At 45.3% G+C, this 21,198-nt stretch overlaps 2 protein-coding genes and 1 pseudogene across 2 annotated transcripts in view; 2 read left to right on the top strand and 1 right to left on the bottom strand.

Annotated features, from left to right (window-relative positions):
* LOC126101628 (high affinity copper uptake protein 1-like) overlaps nt 1-20,982 on the top strand; it is an 848,466-nt gene extending 827,484 nt beyond the window's left edge. Inside the window, exons 4-5 of the mRNA XM_049912311.1 lie at nt 10,882-10,934; nt 19,110-20,982. Coding sequence (XP_049768268.1) covers nt 19,129-19,761 — 633 coding nt within the window. The 5' untranslated portion in view covers nt 10,882-10,934; nt 19,110-19,128 and the 3' untranslated portion in view covers nt 19,762-20,982. The remainder of the gene's footprint in view (nt 1-10,881; nt 10,935-19,109) is intronic.
* LOC126101456 (uncharacterized) lies at nt 1,715-2,059 on the bottom strand. Its single transcript, XM_049912109.1, has one exon. It carries the CDS (start codon nt 2,057-2,059, stop codon nt 1,715-1,717), a length of 345 nt encoding a protein of 114 aa, XP_049768066.1.
* LOC126102291 (5S ribosomal RNA) lies at nt 12,875-12,991 on the top strand (annotated as a pseudogene).
* Nucleotides 20,983-21,198: the final 216 nt, after the last annotated feature.

The raw sequence follows: 21,198 nt of genomic DNA, 5'->3' as shown, positions 1-21,198 counted from the left end.
TTTCTCAAAACGTCGATGTGTTTATACTTAGATCTTTTCATTCGATCTAGAGCCCAAAAACATTTTTACCTCCCGTCGTCAGATGCTTATCCTTGAGCCCTTGAAGATGGGGAAAACAATTATCAGATAAATTTATTCGTTAACCAAACATCCCGTGAAAGTATTGTATTTGAGTATTATGTATGTAAAAGTAGGTTATTTGCTACAATCCTTTTCTTATCTTGCACCTACACAATAAACATGTTTACTTAGTGTTACAATATGTGATCCTTAAAATTGAAATACCGAATTTTGCATGGACAAGGATTTCAACCTTTCGTCTTGTTAATATAATTCTGTTAGTTCTTAATACTGCTATATTAATAATCGTATCGACTACGTTAATGATTTCAATTACTTTCATTTTTAATATCGGTGTAGTAAATCATAAATTGGATTTCTAAAACTTGTAATTTTTTTGTAAAACAGTTTTGATTGTCTTAATAGGAATAATATATTGGTTTACAATTGATAACTAGTTTCAGAAGCTAGTCAGCCATCTTCAGATCTGTGAAAATGACAACATAATTTCAAAGTAATAAGTATTAAGTGGTGAAAACATACCACCCATGCTAGAGACTCCGTGTTTACGTATACTGTAGGCTACAACGCCCTCATTTGAAACTATTTCTCGGAACTGTGCAAATAAATGGAAAATACCTCGCAAGTGATACGGACAGTTTGTAAGATATACGTTTTTGAAATAGGTGTTGGAGCACAATAATAATAAAGAAGTAGCACTATGCTCATCAATGAGCCAAGCATCCAACAACTAGATTACAAAGTGCAATGCTGAATCTACGGAAACAAAATTGGTTTAGAGTTCTACTTTTACTGGAAGGTAATTTTTCGTATGTCTGGAGGCGCGCCCCAGACAGCGGTGGGACATCACCTTCATTATCGCCCGCGATACGGCCCGACTGTCTGGATTGCCTTTTCTTTTCGTAACAGGACCCCTTTGATCCACTATCGCGGCAGCCTACAGCACAGCAGTACGTCGACGATATTCTATGCCCCATTTTGTTGCCCGTGATGGTGACAAGCCTTCCTGGGCTTACATTTCAACAATATGGCTGCACGCATATGTTTTCGTGCTTGCCAAACGGTACCTGGACTAGCAAAATCGCCGGTCTCTCTCCAATTGAGAATGTTTGGAGCATTATGGGCAGAGTTCTTCAACTAGCTAGGATTTTAACGATCGGGCGCACCAGTTGGACAGAGTTTGGCACGATATTCCTCAGGAGAACCTCCAGTAACTCTGTCAGTGCCAAGCTCAATAACTGCTTGCATAAGGGCCGAAGGTGGACCAACGCGTTATTGACTTGCTCAATTTGTGAAGCTCTTTATCATTTATCATCCAGTTTTTCTGAAATTGTAATAATTTGGTCTTCTGTACATCTGCATCACGTCTACCAATTTCCGTCCTTTTCGGATAATTTCTTTCTGGTGCCTATCTTTTGCGTGTCTTAATGTGTATTTTTGCTCTCAAACATCTATTTAAATAATGTATGTCTTACTAATTGGTAATGGATCATATCACCTGGTAGATATTCTCCATTTATTTGCGTTGTTCCGAGAAACACTTTCGGCTATGAAGTTTTAACCAACGGTGTAGGACGTACATAAATGCAGAATCTCTAACATGAACGGTATGCTTTCACTCTCTTTCCAAGCATTAATCCCGACTTGCGGGGTCTTCTGTTTTGTTACACCTCCTCCATTTCTCCCTGTCGTTGACATCTTCTGGTCTTAAGCCAACATCGTGCATGTCTCCCCTGACGTTGTCAGTCCATCGCTTTGCCGGTCTTCCTGGTGGTCTTGTTCCTCCTGGGTTGATGTGGAGCGCTGTTTTTGCGACTGAGTTGTCTTGCTTTCTCTTGACGTGGTCGTACCAGCGGAGACGGACTTCCCTCACTTTGTCGGCGATCGGCGCGACACCAAACCTTTGCCGGAATTCTGTATTTTTTACGTGGTCACATTGTTTCAGCCCCATGGACCATCGAAGCATCTTCATCTCCATGGTGTGTAACATTTGCTCCCGTTGTTTCGTCATAGAGCGACACTCAGGTCTTATACTTTTACCTTTACATACTGAGGCATCTTTTTATTGCAGAGGACGCCATTGACCTGTCTCCACTTGATCCAAGCTGCATTCACCCTCATCCGAGTATCAAGAGTTGTGTCGCAGTCTGAGGTGAGGACAGACCCTAGGTACTTAAAATGCATGGTCTTCTGCAGGTCTTCTTCGCCGATACGTATGGTACCTCTGGTTTGGGAGCCGCATTCTAGGTACTCTGTCTTCTGGACATTGAGGTGCAGTCCATTTTCAGCCAGTCTGTCCTTCCACGTTTAAACCAGGGCGGGCTTGGTCGGCAAGTGCCACATCATCTGCATAAAGAAGGGCCCAGGGATGTGAAGTCTGTATGTCAGCTGTTGCCGTATCCATGCAAAGGATGAATAGCAATGGTGAAAGGGCAGAACCCTGATGAACACCCACAGTGATATCGAAGGGCGGAGAAATTCCAGCAGGACTCCGAACAGCACTAGTGGAATTACGGTACAAGAACTGCACCCAGCTTACATACTCTTCAGGGACGCCATGGCAACGAAGAGCTCGCCAAATAAGATCGTGTGGGATACGATCGAAATCCTTTTCTAGGTCTAGAAATGCCATTTGTACACTCTTCTGTCTCTCTCTGTGTTTTTCCATCAAAAGGCGTGTGGCATAGATAGCATCGATGGTGGTGCATCCCTTAACAAAGCCACACTGGTTTGGTGTTACAGAGACAATACTTCTGTGTCTGCTATCTAGTACGAGTTCAAAGATCTTTAAAGTATGACAGAGGAGTCGAATAGGGCGATAAGTCGAGCAATCGTTCACGTCTCCTTTTCCATTCCAGACTGGAACTGTTATGCTAGTTGTCCATGCTTGTCGGAGTTGTTTTTCGGCGATGATTCGGTTGAAGAGTGAGGCAAGGAATTTTGAAACAGGCTTTCCGAGCATTTTCCAGGTTTCCGCTGGTAGGTCATCTGGGCAAGTTACTTTTCAATTTTTCATCTTGCTGATGGCAAGCATTACTTTCTCAGGTGTAATTGAGGAGACGGGTCCTAAGGTAGGATCAGGACCAGTAATTGGTGGATGTTATGAAAGTAGTCTGTCCAACGCTGGAGTATAGATTGTTTATCTCTTAGCAGTTTGGCGTCGGCTCCCTTGATATGCATGACGTGTCTAATGTCCTGATTTGAACGGTGACGTGACTTAGCAAGACGGTAAATGTTGTTTTCTCCCGATGGTGTGTCAAGCTGGTCATACAGTGTCTGGTAATACTGGACTTTTGCTGCAGCTACTGCTCTTTTTGTTGCTGATTTCAGGTTGCGATATTTCTGGAGATCAGTGTCAAGTCGTGAATTCCACCAAGTCTTGTACACCATCTTTTTCTCCTTTGTTGCTTACTTGACTTCATCTGTCCACCACCACGTTTGTATTTCAATGTATTTTCTTCCAGGTATAGTTTTCCCCAGCATTTTTGTCGCTGCTTTCACTATTTAACGTTTATTACTTTGAAATAATGTTTGTTCTTATAGAATGTGAAATTAATTTGAACTTACAGGGAATGTTCTGTTTGTTTTCTTACAGATCTGAAGACGGATTTCTAGCAGTCGAAACTAGAAATCAAATGGGAAGTAATGTGTTATCGCGATTTAGACAATAAAATGTTTTATAACGTTTTTACAGGTTTTGTAAATATGTCAGATCTCTTATCTCCGTCACCACATCTCTTCTGCCACTCCATACCAGTTCCAGTCTAATACCGTCTCTCTCTTTTTCTCTCTCCCCTCCCTCCAATAAAAAGTAGCACTCCAAGATGGCGGAAACGCTCACAATCTGCACACAAACAAATGAGCAAACATAAACATTGTGCTGAATGCGGAACACTTGAAACTACAGTACAGATCTCTCGCCAAGCGAGGTAAAGCGGCAAAAACACAAATTCAGCGTAAGAAGCAGTGGACGAAAAAAAAAAAGCGCGAATGTGCAGCTGAGTTACTTGCGACCTGAATGTCACTAGCAACGAAGAAAAAAGCAGTGGTTTGCAGAATATGTAACCAAGAGGCAAAACCACGATGAATAAATTGTATGCTAATTTTATAAGGAAATACTGTTCCTGATCTGTAAATACGAAAATAGCCGGCCGTTGTGGCCGTGCGATTCTAGGCGCTGCTGCTACGGTCGCAGGTTCGAATCCGGCCTCGGGCGTGGGTGTGTGTGATGTCCTTAGGTTAGTTAGGTTTAAGTAGTTCTAAGTCTAGGGGACTGCTGACCTCAGATGTTAAGTCCCATAGTGCTCAGAGCCATTTGTACCATTTTTGTAGAGACATATTATTTATCTTTATTTCCAGAATGACCAGAAAAGATGTATATATAAAAAAATTGAAACGCTTTGTGTGCAAAATACTCTTTAATTGCTGAGGCTTCAGACGGAAAAGCCAGTAACAACTGATTATAGCAACTACTGTTGAAGATGACGTTGCAAACAAGCATATTATGTGTAGCAAAATATTTCCCCTAGTAGGGCGTGCAACACATGTTCAGGATCTACATCCGCGAACTGGAGACCTTAAAACTAAGACGATGGCGGACGATAGTAAGTAGCAACAGTTCGATTAGTAAAGAGACCGCGAAAAGAGCACCAAAAGGCATTAAGGTAACGCAAATTCGAGCAACACATAGTGTATTAGATTTTAAAAAAAGACAGTTTTCGGTTTGGCACAAAGTGATCTGACCAATAATTCATGTTTGCACACCACACCTATGTTCTTGCACATTATACAGATGCTGTTGCTGTAACTTATAAGGTTTTTTTCTGAACTCCAGCGTCGATAGTTCTGCGAGTTTACATAGCCTGATAAATGCAGTCATCCTTCATCAGGAAAAGTCAATTCTGAATGTACTTCTCCGTAATTACCCAAACTGCATTAATTAAATGCTGTGCTGATGTCATGATACAGTATCACAATTGATGCCACTACTTTCTAAAGTTTCAAACTTCGTTCGAGCCTAGTTCTTTGAGCAAACTCTAGTCGTAAAAGCTAACTGGAGGAACAGTTGAATTTTTTTTTTACAAAGTCCGCTTCTAAATCGCCTAGTTTAGCTAAAACTGATATGCCACCTGCCAATGCCTGAGGAAAGGGCTGGAGTTCATGTGGAAATCGGAAACTGCTGCCAGCGCATTGGTTCCTGCGCAATATATAAGGTGATTCAGCCACCCGTACGGATGGGTTTCATGCAACCTGCAGCACTTCCAAAAACGGTATGCGAAATTTTCATATTCTCTCTCTTGATGTGCACACACTATTACTTCTACATAGCCCGCCCTGTTAGCCGTGCAGTCTAACGCACGGCTTTCCAGATTGGGAAGGAGCGCCTGGTCCCCGGCATGAATCCGCCCGGCGGACTTTTGTCGAGGTCCGTTGAGCCAGCCAGTCTGTGGATGGTTTTTAGGCGGTTTTCCATCTGCCTCAGCGAATTCGGGCTGATTACCCTTATTCCGCCATAGCCTATGTCGGCGATTGCTGCGCAAACAAGTTCTCCACGTACGCGTACACCACTATTACTCTACCACGCAAACATAACGGCTACACTCGTCTGGTGTGAGACGTTCCCTTGGGGGGGGGGGGGGGGGTCCACCCGGGGGCCGAACCGCACAACCACCCTGAAAGAGTGGTTCGGTGTGGGGCGGCGTAGGGGTGAAGTGGACTGCGGTAGTCGTCGTGGGGTTGTGGACCACTGCGGCGGGGACGGAGCCTCTCCGTCGTTTGTAGGCCGTCGGTTAACATACAATACGGTACAAATACAATACTTCTACATAGAAGTGAACAGGGCCCTTTTGTAGGAAATTTAATGTAATTAAATTATGTACTGGGATAGGTTTTTGCTGGAGACTACAGTTTTCCAGTTATTCAAGAAAAACGAGTTGGCACGTTTTTCTTGAATAATTCAAAAACAGCGGCCTCTTGTAGAAACATATCTCAGTACAAAATTTAACTACATTACATTTCCTGCAAAAAAATGTCCTGTTCATTTTTTCTGTAGGAGTAACAGTTTGTGCATAGCGAGCAACAGAACACGAAAATCATCTGCAAGACATCTGAAGGCAATGCAGGTTGCATAAAATTCATCAGTAGGGGCAGCTAATCAACCTGTCTACGGGGTGTTTCTACCAAGAGTCGTCATGTGTATTTTGTCTGTTGTGAAAGTAGAAATCTACAGTTTCATTTTTGCACTGTTTAGCTGATAGCCCTGTTATTACTGCTCATCATGTATTTCATGCAATGCCTACTGTCAGCAGAAAGTGGCGGTTTGTTTCCCATTACAAACAAATTTATTTTTAAATTGGAACTTTACATGCCCATTCGATAGAGCGCACCCAAAGTGCTCTAGTTCCATTATTTGTTTTATCGATATGTATTAACAGGGACAGTAAAGCGCGAAGAATAAACAGCAGCTCAGCAGTGACCCAGTAGCGCGGCATGCTTGGCACTAGCGGCCAGTATCCTGCTGGAGCGCTGGTTATTTTTCGAGTTTTACTGTTCCTGTTAATACTTATCGGACTAGACTAATCTGGACTAATCTATCGAACAGGCACATAAAATTCTTCTTTAAAAACCCTTCTGTTTCTAACGAGAAGGAAACCGACACTTTCTCTCGACAGTGGGCGTCGCATGAAAGACGCGATGAGCACTATTTATTGGAATGACTCCAGCTACACAACGCAGGAACGAAACTGCAAGTATCTGCTAAAACACCAGAGAAAATGCACCTGACGACTGACAGACATCCTACATAAATATACAGAGGGTCCAGAAAAATGTAGACGCTCTTTGGTTGTTAAGATCTTTGGAACAAATTGACATCGTTGCAGTTTTGCTTGGTAGCGTATTCCACTGTTTTCTCAACAGATCTTAAGGCGCGCGATTTCCAGCAGGTCACAGTGCACCAATGAATGAAGTAAGATTGTTGTATGAGCAGCATATGGCTGTATTGAAGTGGTACTGTAAGTATAAAAGAATGGTGGCGGAGCAACAGCAATGGCGGAGTGTGTATGGAACTCAACCAACAACATGTACCACTATTTATCATTTTCAGGATAAATTTGAAGCCGACGGCCGTGTTCAGGATATGCATAAGGAAAGGTTTGGCCGACCAAAAACATCAAGATGTCCAGCTTACAGCGCTGCTGTGTTCTGATATTTTACTAGGTCACCTCAGAAATCTGCGAAGCAGGGTGCACGTGAAAGCGGCGTAAGGCAATCAAGCGTACGACGAATTTTGAAGGCTCCAAAATGGAAAGTGTACATTCCAAGATCGCTACACGGTTTGAATGAGGACGGCCGGGATTAAAGGATGGAGTACTGCGAGTGGTTTGAAGGCATGCTTCGTGAGAATGAACGGTTTGCGGGGATGGTTATATAGTTTGACAAGACGCAATTCAAACTGAACGGTGCTGTAAACCGCCACAACTGCGTATTCTGCGCTCCTGAAAATCCTCACGTTTATGTGGACAAACATGTTAATCTGCTGGGTGTTAATGTGTGCTGTGGTCTGTCATCGCGCAATTTGATTGGCTCATTCTTCTGTGAAGGTACTGTAACTGGTGAGATGTATCTTTATACGCTGCAAACATCGATTTTACCTGTCATCCAAGAGGTGTTTAGAAATGCAAGATTTTACCTACAACAGGATGACGCTCCGCCTCACTACCATAGAGATGTCAGAGCATAATTGGATGGAAATCTATCTGGGCGATGGAGAGGTCGAAGAGGAGCTGAAGTACCTACCACGGTCTCCAGACCTTATACGTCTCGACTTCTGTCCATGGGGGACATTGAAAACCGAAGTTTAGCGACAGAAGCCAGCCACACTAACCATCGAGGCGTCCTTTGTGGCTATCGCATTGGCAACACTGTCAGCCGTAGTCTGATCAACAGTTAGCGGCATCGACGTTGTTCCACTGCTGATGGGAGTCACTTTGAACACACAAAATAAAAAATAACATTCCCCTCCCCCCCCTCCTTTGCAAGAATTTGTAACGTTACGCCATTTTGTCCCATTGCTATTGGCTGTCAGAGAGTGTCTATATTTTTCTGGACCCTTCACACTCAACACTCAAGAGGGCTGTAATGTTATCCATGATGGAGGCGCGTTCAAATATTGGTTCTACGGGGCATCTACTTCACCCTCTTGTACAGATGTGAGAGCGTGGAGTCGTCAGTCACAACATCGATAGCCTCTTGAATGTGGAACTAGAACACCAGGACAAATAGAACATTCCCGCTTGCCTTGCATGTTCTCATGTGTACTTTCGATCGTTGAGACCTACTCTGTGAAAGATCTTGTATCTCCACCGTCAGTGGGTGTACCACCCTTGGAATGCATTTGTGGCCATATGTCCATAGAACCTTTCTTGTTCTTTTATCGTCTCAGGGCCCGTTTCCTTCAGTTCGCCCCATTTCGCAAAATCACCCTGTATAAACAGGGTGAACCAGAGCTCCATCGATGGACTAAAACGAGGAAAAGAGTTCAATAAACATTGGCTCTAAAATACATACTGTAAGAGCTATGTGGACTTGTTCATGTTCAATAGTGTGAAACGCGTCTCTTTTACTGCAAGCACTTTGCTTTCCATATTTTGAGAGGACTTATAATGGCCAAAACAAAGAAAAAATGTTCAACAAACATCGGTTCTAAAATTAATACCTCAAGAACCATGAGCACTTGTTCACTAGGCAACAACTGTTTTTTAAATATTGAAAAGGAACTAGTGCTAATAGCTACTAAGGTATGCTTTTTAGAGCCCATGTTTACTGGACATTTCTTTCTTGTTTTGGTCCATTGTACCATTTCTCAAAATTGGAAAGCAAAGAGCGTTCAGAACAAGAGATGTCTCTGAAAAAAGATGAACTGTGCTCATAGTTCTTAAGTGCCGCTTTTTAGAGAGATTTTTACTAGACTTTTTTATTACCTAGGAGTGGTAGATCATGTCATGGGGAAAGGGGCAACAACTTTTGTTAGAGACAATGTTTGCTGACGTTCCCCGGCAACATTAGGCGTCTTTTATTATCAGTTATGCCCCCGAAAGGCAGCAGAATGTAGGCACATTGCAACGTGCGTATGTAGTGTGTGTTCCCTAGAGTCTGGTCATTGTCTTTGTGTCAATGGCCACATAAAGTTCCTGGTTTGCTTCTAAAATATCTTTCTCCGCTTAGAGATTCGCATTCTAAAGGTTTTCTTCTCTCTATAAATTTACTGTGATAGATTGTATGCAGATGCAGTGTACATCTGGTTAGTAGACCCTTGCAGTTCGGTGAAAACCCTTCGTCACGAGACGAACAGTAATGACACATTTATTCAAAGACAGCAATTACACTGAAGTCACCGTGATTCATGATGGTCCCCTGGACATTACAACGGCGGGAGACGGTTCATAATAGGGCGTCTGATCATCTTGGATCGCATTGTATGCTCTGCAACGTACTCCCATGCTGGCCGCAAGGTTGGTAAACAGTTCCTGTTCTATTCCTCCACCAGGGCGGTTGGCAATTGCTGGATGGTGTTGGTGCGTTTGGACGTGCTGCCGGTCAGCGCACGTGTCTCACATGTGCTCCATGGGATTTCAGTCGGAGGAATGGGCAGGCCAGTTAATTCGCCAAGTATCCTTTCGTTTCGAAAGCTCCTCCGCCTGCTCAGTTCGAGGCGGTCGCGCATTATCATCCATAAATATGAGTCAGGGTCAAGTACACCCCTGAAACGGCGCCTCACTTTAGCTGGCTTGCTTCCCCCCAGGGGCAAACAGGAGATGAAAATATATCATTGTGAAAGCTTTTTCTAAGCTAAACATAAGAAGATTTGTATTTAGATTTTCGGTAAGAAATGAAAAAAAATACGTGTTTAAGTGTTTTTGGAACTTCACTCCCTAAGGGGATGAAACAGAAGTGAAACGATGAGTGAAATATTTCATTTTAAAGCTAAATCTATGAAAAGTGGTATCTGGCTTCTCAGTTGGTAGTGAAATCGTACGCGTTTCACTGTTTTGGGAATTTCAACCCGTAAGTGGATGAAATAAGGGCCTGATTGATTCACTGACTCATCGTCTCCCAGCCGAAACTGCTAAACTTGAAATTTGGAGTGGGTGATGACCTTGTACTGGAAGCATGGTTTACGAAGGGATTGTCCGGAATTCCAGTTCTAATGGAGTGAAATAGAGGATGAAAGGCTATTTGGAAATATGTTGCTATCAAGGCAATTTTGAAGGTAGAACTACGGGAGTTCATATTTGGTTTCTCGGTCAGAAATTTAAAAAAAAATAGATGTTTCGGTGTTTTTTTGGAAAGTAAATTATTAATGGGGTATCATAGTAGGTGAAAGTTTTTTTTTAAAGTAAGTCATTATCAAAGAGCTACTGAAACATTTTTAAAGCTACATTTATGAAAACTGGTATTTAACTGCTCGTTTAGAAATAAATAAAATACATGTTTCAGAGTTTTTGGAAATTCAACCCCTAGGGAGAGAAGAAAAAATTTCCTTATATTAAAATAATTTTATAGCTATGTGTATGAAAATTGGCGTTTCATTCGTTGGTTAGAAATGAAGAAATGTGTCGGGGAAACTCAAAAGGTAGGATTAACAGAAACCTCCAACTCCAGCTACCAGAATCGCTTTTCGCTTAGAAAAATAACTTACTTCTAAGGCCTTAATTAGCATGAACAACATAAAAATTCCATTAAAGAAAAACAAAAAAATCTGTGCAGACCGTACAGCCTGACTTTGTTTCTTTTTTTCAGGTGCCTGCTTCCAGTGTAGCGAGCGATGAGGTTGTAACAGCCTGGTGTTAAAAGTGAGTACGTTATTCTGACCACTGATGTGTGCAGCCATTGTAACTTAAACCGTTAACGTTACCAAACATCAAACGGCCTGGGTTTACTCTTGTCTCTTCCCGAAAGCTTCAATGTTGTCATATCGTATTTTCATTATCGTTCGCCGTGCAGCGTCTGTGTAATATTTTGTGAGGAAGAGGGATGAGAGGGCCGCATTTGGATAGGCGACGGGAGAGAAATAACAAGTGCAGGACAAAGGAAGTGCAGCAGCTGCAAGGGCAGAAATACTTTATAATTGGTTTTTGTACAGAAAATTATTGGATAAGTCCAGTAACTCTATATCCCTGATTTACAAAACTACGTTTCTCTGAATTTTTTGCCATGATTGTGGCAGGCACATTTAGTTTTCGGCGACTCTGCGAATTACCTATTTTAGATGAATGTTAGTAGCCGTCAAGATACAAAATTTGTCAGCGCAATGTTATTCAGGAGGAGGAAGGTTCCTGTTTTTTTAATAAAGTAACTAGCTCTGCATGTAGGCGTTGGGCCTTGCAGAAATTTGGCATCCCACAGCCAAAGCAGTTGCGAGTATAGGTCATATTTCGTTTCGTGTACAAGTAAGTACGGTAGAAGCGCCTCTCGGATGACTGACAATGTCATCGATGTCGTAGGGGAAGCGTAAAAGTGGTATTTCGTAGGCTGTGCACCTCTCCCCAACATGTACGTTCATTTCCAGATAAAAATGAATATTAATAGAATAATGTCTCACTAGGCATGAAAGCCACTATTGAGAAGCCCGCATCTCGTGGTCGTGCGGTAGCGTTCTCGCTTCCCACGCCCGGGTTCCCGGGTTCGATTCCCGGCGGGGTCAGGGATTTTCTCTGCCTCGTGATGGCTGGGTGTTGTGTGCTGTCCTTAGGTTAGTTAGGTTTAAGTAGTTCTAAGTTCTAGGGGACTGATGACCATAGATGTTAAGTCCCATAGTGCTCAGAGCCATTTGAACCACTATTGAGAAGTTTCTTTGTGTACCGCTCTATGTTCTGATGCAGACCTTTCAGTTGAAAACACCTCCGCTGTCCAGCTGTCGTAAAATGAATTGACTGATTTTGCGTTCGTACTGTGGGCTTTGAGGTGGGCTGCAGCTATCTGCTTTCAGTCCCTGTACGTCTCTGTGGAAGTGATAGGGGAAACTAAACAGTTAGAAGGCGTTGTGATGGTAGAATGCACAGTGAAGTGCTCTTTTCTTTAGTTAGGTCGATAAACGTTTGCTATCGTCGTCTACGTGATTCGGAGTACAGTGCAGAGCCCACCTTTAATTGTTGTCATAATCACCCCACGGTCAGCACCGTAAATAATTTATTGATTAACGTGAATCAACCCTATTTGCTACAGTATTCCTAAAAATTTTGTAACGACTAGCAGCCACATTTTGACGCTTGTTACTGAGTTAGTTGTGTAGTGACGCAAGTCCTGTTGCTTCCTCCCTGCGTCAGGAACCTCATGCTGCGGCAGTCTCATGCGGTAAAATTGATGCCGGAGCGCCCATTCCGAATTGACGTGCAGACTGGATAATAATTGATTTAAAAAGCCATTAGGCTAGGAAACAACATACTCTTTCTGAAAAGAAACTGAAGCATCCAGAAGGGGAAGAGGGAGCGAAATGAAGCTTCACAGGTTGAGAGGATATGTGATGTTATCTCCGTGATTTCAAAATCGAGTCAAATTTACAAAGGACTTGACTGTATGAGCCCACTTACCAATGTGACGTTCCACCCCCTCTGGCCAGGATGCATGCACTGATTCGGTTGGTAAGGGTGTCATTAAGCCATTCTGTCCTCTCCTGAACCAAGCTGGGGCACAACAATAGACTACCTGATACGTGATAATGTGGATATCGAAACTGTGACAGAGTTGCCGTCAGAGCTAGTTCCACATATTTTCTGTCGGGAAGAGTTCTGGGGCCAACGGCCTTGCCGCAGTGGTAACACGGTTCCCGTCAGATCACCTGAGTTAAGCGCTGTCGGACTGGGCTAGCACTTGGATGGGTGACCATCCGGTATGCCGAGCGCTGTTGGCACGCGGGGTGCACTCAGCTCTTGTGAGTCAAACTGAGGAGCTACTTGATTGTGAAGTAGCGGCTCCGGTCTCGTAAACTTACCTACGGCCGGTGAGCGGTGTGCTGACCATATGCCCCTCCATATTCGCATCCAGTGACGCCTGTGGGCTGAGAATGACACGGCGGCCAGTCGGCACCGTTGTGCCTTCCATGGCCTGTTCGGACGGAGTTTTTGTTAGTATACGTGGTGTACGAGGTATAAGTGCAGATATTTTTATGCATGCTATCTTAATATACACTCCTGGAAATGGAAAAAAGAACACATTGACACCGGTGTGTCAGACCCGCCATACTTGCTCCGGACACTGCGAGAGGGCTGTACAAGCAATGATCACACGCACGGCACAGCGGACACACCAGGAACCGCGGTGTTGGCCGTCGAATGGCGCTAGCTGCGCAGCATTTGTGCACCGCCGCCGTCAGTGTCAGCCAGTTTGCCGTGGCATACGGAGCTCCATCGCAGTCTTTAACACTGGTAGCATGCCGCGACAGCGTGGACGTGAACCGTATGTGCAGTTGACGGACTTTGAGCGAGGGCGTATAGTGGGCATGCGGGAGGCCGGGTGGACGTACCGCCGAATTGCTCAACACGTGGGGCGTGAGGTCTCCACAGTACATCGATGTTGTCGCCAGTGGTCGGCGGAAGGTGCACGTGCCCGTCGACCTGGGACCGGACCGCAGCGACGCATGGATGCACGCCAAGACCGTAGGATCCTACGCAGTGCCGTAGGGGACCGCACCGCCACTTCCCAGCAAATTAGGGACACTGTTGCTCCTGGAGTATCGGCGAGGAGCATTCGCAACCGTCTCCATGAAGCTGGGCTACGGTCCCGCACACCGTTAGGCCGTCTTCCGCTCACGCCCCAACATCGTACAGCCCGCCTCCAGTGGTGTCGCGACAGGCGTGAATGGAGGGACGAATGGAGACGTGTCGTCTTCAGCGATGAGAGTCGCTTCTGCCTTGGTGCCAATGATGGTCGTATGCGTGTTTGGCGCCGTGCAGGTGAGCGCCACAATCAGGACTGCATACGACCGAGGCACACAGGGCCAACACCCGGCATCATGGTGTGGGGAGCGATCTCCTACACTGGCCGTACACCACTGGTGATCGTCGAGGGGACACTGAATAGTGCACGGTACATCCAAACCGTCATCGAACCCATCGTTCTACAATTCCTAGACCGGCAAGGGAACTTGCTGTTCCAACAGGACAATGCACGTCCGCATGTATCCCGTGCCACCCAACGTGCTCTAGAAGGTGTAAGTCAACTACCCTGGCCAGCAAGATCTCCGGATCTGTCCCCCATTGAGCATGTTTGGGACTGGATGAAGCGTCGTCTCACGCGGTCTGCACGTCCAGCACGAACGCTGGTCCAACTGAGGCGCCAGGTGGAAATGGCATGGCAAGCCGTTCCACAGGACTACATCCAGCATCTCTACGATCGTCTCCATGGGAGAATAGCAGCCTGCATTGCTGCGAAAGGTGGATATACACTGTACTAGTGCCGACATTGTGCATGCTCTGTTGCCTGTGTCTATGTGCCTGTGGTTCTGTCCGTGTGATCATGTGATGTATCTGACCCCAGGAATGTGTCAATAAAGTTTCCCCTTCCTGGGACAATGAATTCACGGTGTTCTTATTTCAATTTCCAGGAGTGTATACACACATCAGTGTGTTGGTCGTTTTTTCTCTGTGTGGAATAGTTTTTCGGGAGGTGTTTAGTTTTTTTAAGAGTTCTGGAGAACGTGCTGCACATGTGAGTCAACATCAAGCTTGCAGTTCTGGGATGGGAGGCGCAGATGTGAAGGGCTTGCCGTGTTCTTGATGCACAATACGACAATTCTCCTTTGTGGTGGTCAGACCTGGCCGACCGGAATCTTTGACGACGAGAATGTCTGCCCCACGTTCCCGTGCAGTCCGGCGTCGGGCGACTGTCACATCCGAATGGCCCACGAATCTGGATTATGCGCGATTCGACCAGCTGGCCAAGTGGAGGTCCACATTGAGGCTCTGCCAGGTGGTGATAACACTGTCTCACTCAAGTATGTTACATATGTGTGTCCTTTCAGTGATCATTCAACATCTGACGCTGTACACGCTCCTTAAATGCCCACTAGGTCTGGTAACAACACTAGTGCTCTCTGGTGGTCACTGTACCTGTCACAGAGAATACTCCAGCTGTAATCATTTCTGTATCTCGTGATGCAGTGTACGTGTACGAAGATACAGTCATGTCTGAGTAAGTCTTCTAATATATGTTTCACTTCTATGTCAAGCAGTGCATTACTACTTTAAGGAAAGTATGGCCATTCTGATTTAGGTTTTCATGATTATAGTAGCCATTTAGGGAGGAGATGTAGCGGCATACAGCTCATGACCACAGGACTTTGCGCCAGTGGAGGAGGAGAGGAGGAGGAGATTAGTGTTTAACGTCCCGTCGAGCCGGCCGCGGTGGTCTAGCGGTTCTAGGCGCTCAGTCCGGAACCGCGCGACCGCTACGGTCGCGGGTTCGAGTCCTGCTTCGGGCGTGGATGTGTGTGATGTCCTTGGGTTAGTTAGGTTTAAGTAGTTCTAAGTTCTAGGGAACTGATGACCACAGATGTTAAGTCCCATAGTGCTCAGAGCCATTTGAACCATTTTTGATTTTTCGTCCCGTCGACAACGAGGTCATTAGAGGCGGAGCGCAAGCTCGGGTGAGGGAAGTTTGGGAAAGGAAATCGGCCGTGCCCTTTCAAAGGAACCATCCCGGCATTTGCATGAAGCGATTTAGGGAAATCATGGAAAACCTAAATCAGGATGGCCGGAGACGGGATTGAACCGTCGTCCTCCCGAATGCGAGTCGAGTGTGCTAACCACTGCATTTGCGCCAGTGTCCAGAGCTAAATTCCTAAATTTCGTGGAGAACGTCAAGGAGTCAGGGCATGTGACACTATGGATGGTGATCCATGCATCTGATGGGTTTTAAGCATGGAAGCCTCCTGCTGCTATTCAAAATGAGGGGGCTATGAGTCGGCACTGGATTTTACTCTCTCTCTTTCATTATTTCGTACTAACAGTACACAAACAGTAACCTCATTCATCCACACGACACTAATACTATGATGATGCCATGAGGTCTCCACTATCAGGGAACGAAGGTAGTGCCTCGTACAATACGCAACACCAGTAACCAAGTCCCAGCGACAAAGCTTCATCTGTCTCATGACTGCACCACAGAAAAATTTTTGAAAGTAATGTGGAAATCAAGCCCAGTAATGGGGGTCATTTGTAAATAAACTGAAAGGGGTGTAGAATTTAACAAAAAGGTATAACTGAGCAACTGAAAGCAGAGACCGGAAGCGTGACTGAGTCGACATCAAACAAGATATCCACTGGAGTTTTGATTTGATTTGATTTATCCAGTGAGGCAAAACAACAGTGGTCCTGGCCCCCTGTCACCCACACTGAAACTGAGTTTACTGTATGGTGCCTCCACCTGTCATTCTAGAAAAGCCTATCAGTACCATTAAAGAGTAGTAGGATTTTGTTTACTAAATCTCTGTCAGCCAAAATATCTTCAGGAATTAATGACCAAAATATTTTGTCTTTCGGCTTACAGTGCTTCGCATTGGTGCAATTTCGTCTCCTTTACTAAATAGTCTGTCTCTGTTCCCATCGTGTACAGATGTTTCTTGAAGTTCCAATTTCCAGTCATTAACTCTAACATGAGTTTAACTGCTTCCTGTTCAAGTCTAGAATTGCAGAACTTCTTATTAAACATGGTTTCGAGATCATAAGTTTGCAATGTTTTGATTTTTGGGTTTTAGTGCAGTATTCTAAATGCTGCCTCCTGTTGGTTAAGACAGGAACCAGTCCAACAGGTGGAGTCATCACCCCTGCCCTGACCAGTCCTTTAGCTCGTTCGTTACCACTAATCCTTGAGTGACCAGGGACCACAGTACATTCACCCTTTTTCTTTCCCCTAGCCTCACACGGGCTTCATAGGGTTTTGCAACATTCTTTGATCTCCTTGCATGGGTGGATAGAGATTTCAGAGGTGATGGCTGACTGATTGAATGTAGATGCTACTATCCTTGTAACACTTGAGCAGATTCTGCCATGTGCACTCTCTAATAACGGATCTCTTTGCCTGGAATACTGTAGCCAGCTTACCTAGAGAGACTGCACTCTCTGGTTGAGGTGCATCCTGTGTACGCTGGCCCCCACCAACTTCGTCTGTTTTCGAACCATCACTACATTAGACATTGTCACCTGAGTGGTACTATGGTTCTTTCTATCTTTGCTGTCTTACATCCTATGGCTACACATCCATTGGAGGCTTAGTCGAAGGGAAACAAATAGTCAGAGAACAGTATAGTGGCACAGGAAGAGTAGCTCTTTGGCCCTATACTTACTAGATAGGTACGAGAGCATTTCGAAAAGTAAAGCTACAATGGCTCGCAGTCCTTAAATGGAACATTTATTTAGAAAACGTCAGTTACATCTTATTAACTGGATTATTTGTTATTTTTGTTAAGTCCGTGCACAAGCTTTTGTATCCCACAGTCATAGAAGGTTGCCGCCTGTTGTCGGAACCACATTTCAACTCCATCTTTGATCTCTTCATCGTCGTGGAATGATTTTCCACCAAGATGTGACTTCAGGTAACGGAAGACATGGAAGTCGGTGGGCGCAAGGTCCGGGCTGTATGTTGGATGGTCCAATACGTCCCATTTGAATTGTTTGAGTAGTGCTTTGGTTACGAGCGCTGTGTGAGGCCGAGCGTTGTCATGAAGCAAGCGGACCCCACTTGTCAGCATTCCCCTGCGTTTGTTTTGAATTGCCCTTCGAAGAGTTTCACAGTCTGGCAATATGCAGCAACATTAATTGTCGTTCCAGGAGGCATAAATTCCAACAGAAGAATGCCTTGTCTGTCCCAAAAAACAGAAGCCATGATTTTCTTCGCTGAAATCGACGTTTTGCATTTCTTGGCTTTTGGTGAGTTCGAATGGCGCCATTGCATTGATTGTTGCTTGGATTCAGGTTGTTGTTGTTGTTGTTGTTGTTGTTGTTATTGTGGTCTTCAGTCCTGAGACTGGTTTGATGCAGGTGTATGGTGATAAACCCACGTCTCGTCACCTGTCACAATGTGATCAAGGAACTCATCACCTGCTTCAGCATAGCGTTTGAGAAAGTCGAGTGCAAAGCCCATCCTTTTCGTTTTGTGTTCTTCCGTTAACAGTTTTGGAACGCAGCGCGCACACAATTTCCTGTATCCTAACTTGACGGTCACAACGTCATAAAGAGTTGTCATTGACACGTCCGGTATGATCTCATGCAATTCTTTCAATGTGAGACGTCTTTTCGCACGAAGTGCTTCCTCCATTCTCCGAAGAAGGGCATCAAAGATCACAGATGGCCGACCTGTTCTTCGTTCGTCATGAACATCGTTTCTACATTCAGAGAAATGACGACACCATTTCGTTATATTTTGTCGATTCATAATGTTCCCATAAACAGAAACAATTTCTTGGTGAATATCCGCTGGTCGCTGACCTTTTGCCTGAAGAAAACGTATGACGGAGCGCACTTCGTATTTGGCGGAATTCTGAATCGGCGCAGCCATTTTAAACACGACCTACTCCAACCAGGAGCAACGTTCAACGGCCGAACGACCGCGAGGAGAAAGCTAACGGTTCAAGGTTAACACCAGTCTTGCCAACTTGCTCGCGAAAGCTCTTCTGTTCCTCTGGCGTATGGTGTATATTTACTTTGCGAAAGACCCTCGTACTTACAAAAGAGTTCTTAGTCCTTAATATGGTAAGTAGGTATTCATTGGTCGTTCAGGCTGCAGCGTAGGACGCGGCTCACATGCCTACAAGCTGTTGTGAATTCCATAACAAGTCTAAGGAAGGCAAAGACAAACCACCTCCGCTAGTACCTTTCCCCCGACTGCAATGCAAAATGACCCCTTCTTGCTCCACCATTTACTTGTGAAGGATGGGATTCTCTTAGCTTATGATACGACAGTTTTGTTGTGACTGTTGAGTGCATGAGAGATGGCCAGTGGGACGCGTTTGGTTTGGCATGTTGTCGCAGGTGTGTCAAGGAGCAGCCGATGTCGCATCACCTGGATCTCGAGCACCACCATCACCACCACCACAACCACCACCAAGGTGGCGACGAGACCACCCCCTCGCCGGCATCGACAGAGGGCGACCACGGCGCAAGCCACCATGGGGCAGGCCACCAGGGGCACCACGGGGGCTCGATGCACTCGATGGTGATGCACGGGGGCTACAGCGAGACGGTGCTCTTCTCGTGGTGGGTCATCGACTCGCCGACCAGCTTGGTGGCGTCGGTGTTGGGCACGGCGCTGCTGGCAGCTGTGTTCGAGGGCCTCAAGTACTACCGCGAATATCTCTTCTGGCGGAGCGTGACGGCAGCCTCGGGCCCGGAGCGCGGGGCACTGCCGCTCCTACCCGTAGATGGCGCCGCCGACGCAGATGCGCTACCCAGGAGTCGGTCCACCGTGTCGGTGCGCAGGGCCAGCGGCATGCTCGATCGGCTGCACCTCATCCAGACCGTGCTGCAGGCGCTCCAGCTGCTGCTCTCCTACGCACTCATGCTCATCTTCATGACCATGAACGTCTGGCTGTGCTTCGCGATCCTGGTCGGCGACTGCCTCGGCTTCTTCCTCTTCGCCTGGAAGAGACCCACTGTCATAGAGACCATGGACACGTGTCACTAGGCTTGCTACAACACAAACAGTCGGTTCCGGACTTCTCATCTACTGAACTTCTGTGCAGTGTCTCCCTTGAAGACGAAACTCCCATTTCGTTGATCCTGCAATCAGCTGTGTGTCGAATGGAAAAGAACTGCTGGACAATTGTCACTAGGGTACAGGCATCCCAGTCCATTTGCAATTAGCTTAATACCACAGTCAGTTCTGTGATTCTTACAGTTTTTTTTCTGAAGATGAAACTCCTCTTATCTGGATGCTGCAACCAGATCTGCTTCGAATGGAAGAGAACCGTTATCTTCGAGACCAAGAATACTTGACCCCAGGCTATGCCCTCCCCAATGCGTCTACAAGAGCCCACGTACCACACAGATGTACAATTCTCGCCTGAAGGCGAAACTCCAATTTTTCTTGTACGACATCCAATTACACATCGAAATAAAGATACCTATTGTTATAGGGGCCAGTGGTACCTGCCACTAGCCTACAAGCTACCCATTGGACGTTGAGAAGGCTTGCTGTCTCGCGACTGTGTTCTCGGCTTCTCATGAACAGAAACCTTGAAGAAAAACTCGTATTTATTGACCTTGCACACAGCGTTACTTCGAATGGGAGACACCTACTGTCATATAGTTTGCAGCTAGCCTGGTGGACATACAAGAAGTTTACTATCACGCAGATGTTACTTTATGGGCATCTCACTTGAAAAACGCCTATGTATTTTCTCACCGGAAGACGATGCTCCAGTTTTGATATTCCTGCACCCAACTTTATTTTAAGGAGAACTACTGTCTTCGTGAACATGGACATTTGGCTGTAAGCTAGAGATGCCCAATGCTCCTACGAGAATCTTGTCCTGAGAATTAAACTCCTATTTTTCTTGTGCTGCTCCAGTTTTATATGGAAAGGAAGCTACCTATTGTCATAGAGGCAATGGACACATACCCAGTGTGCCTGCAGGTGGCTTGCTACCATACAGACAGTTGATTTTGGGTGTCTCACGTAGAGATTCCCTGTGCAGCTTCTCGCTCGAAGATGCAACCCTTGTTTTCCTTCTGCTATACTGAACATTTTAGGAATCGATAACCTGTATATAAATATGCTCTCAGCGCTGAAGAACGTCGGTGGCTGCGAAGACTTTTCGCCCTCCACCGAAATCAGGTCAGCGTCGCCGTTGCGATATTTTGTTGTACATGTTAAAGCCTGTATAATTACTTGCTCAGTTTTTTCTATGAATGTATACAATTAATGCAAATTACAATTCATTTTTATGTGTAAATCTTCTTGGTCTGAGTAAACCCAATTCATTTACTCTCCCGTCATCTGAGGCGCTAGACTATGTATAGCGACATCTTTTTGCCAGATATGTTTGTCTCAGACAACTTGGCCGCATATCTCGCTATACAAAGTCCAGTACGTTCTTACAGTAGTGCCTGCATCACTGCT

This window comes from Schistocerca cancellata, chromosome 9, assembly GCF_023864275.1.
Source record: "Schistocerca cancellata isolate TAMUIC-IGC-003103 chromosome 9, iqSchCanc2.1, whole genome shotgun sequence".
Taxonomy (NCBI): Eukaryota; Metazoa; Arthropoda; class Insecta; order Orthoptera; family Acrididae; genus Schistocerca; species Schistocerca cancellata.
Note: the sequence above shows the minus strand (reverse complement) of the source record. Positions and strands in the feature narration are given on the sequence as shown.

Coding starts and splice junctions, on each gene's coding strand:
- LOC126101456 (XM_049912109.1), bottom strand. CDS start 2,059: ATGGAGATGAAGATGCTTCGATGGTCCATGGGGCTGAAACAATGTGAC.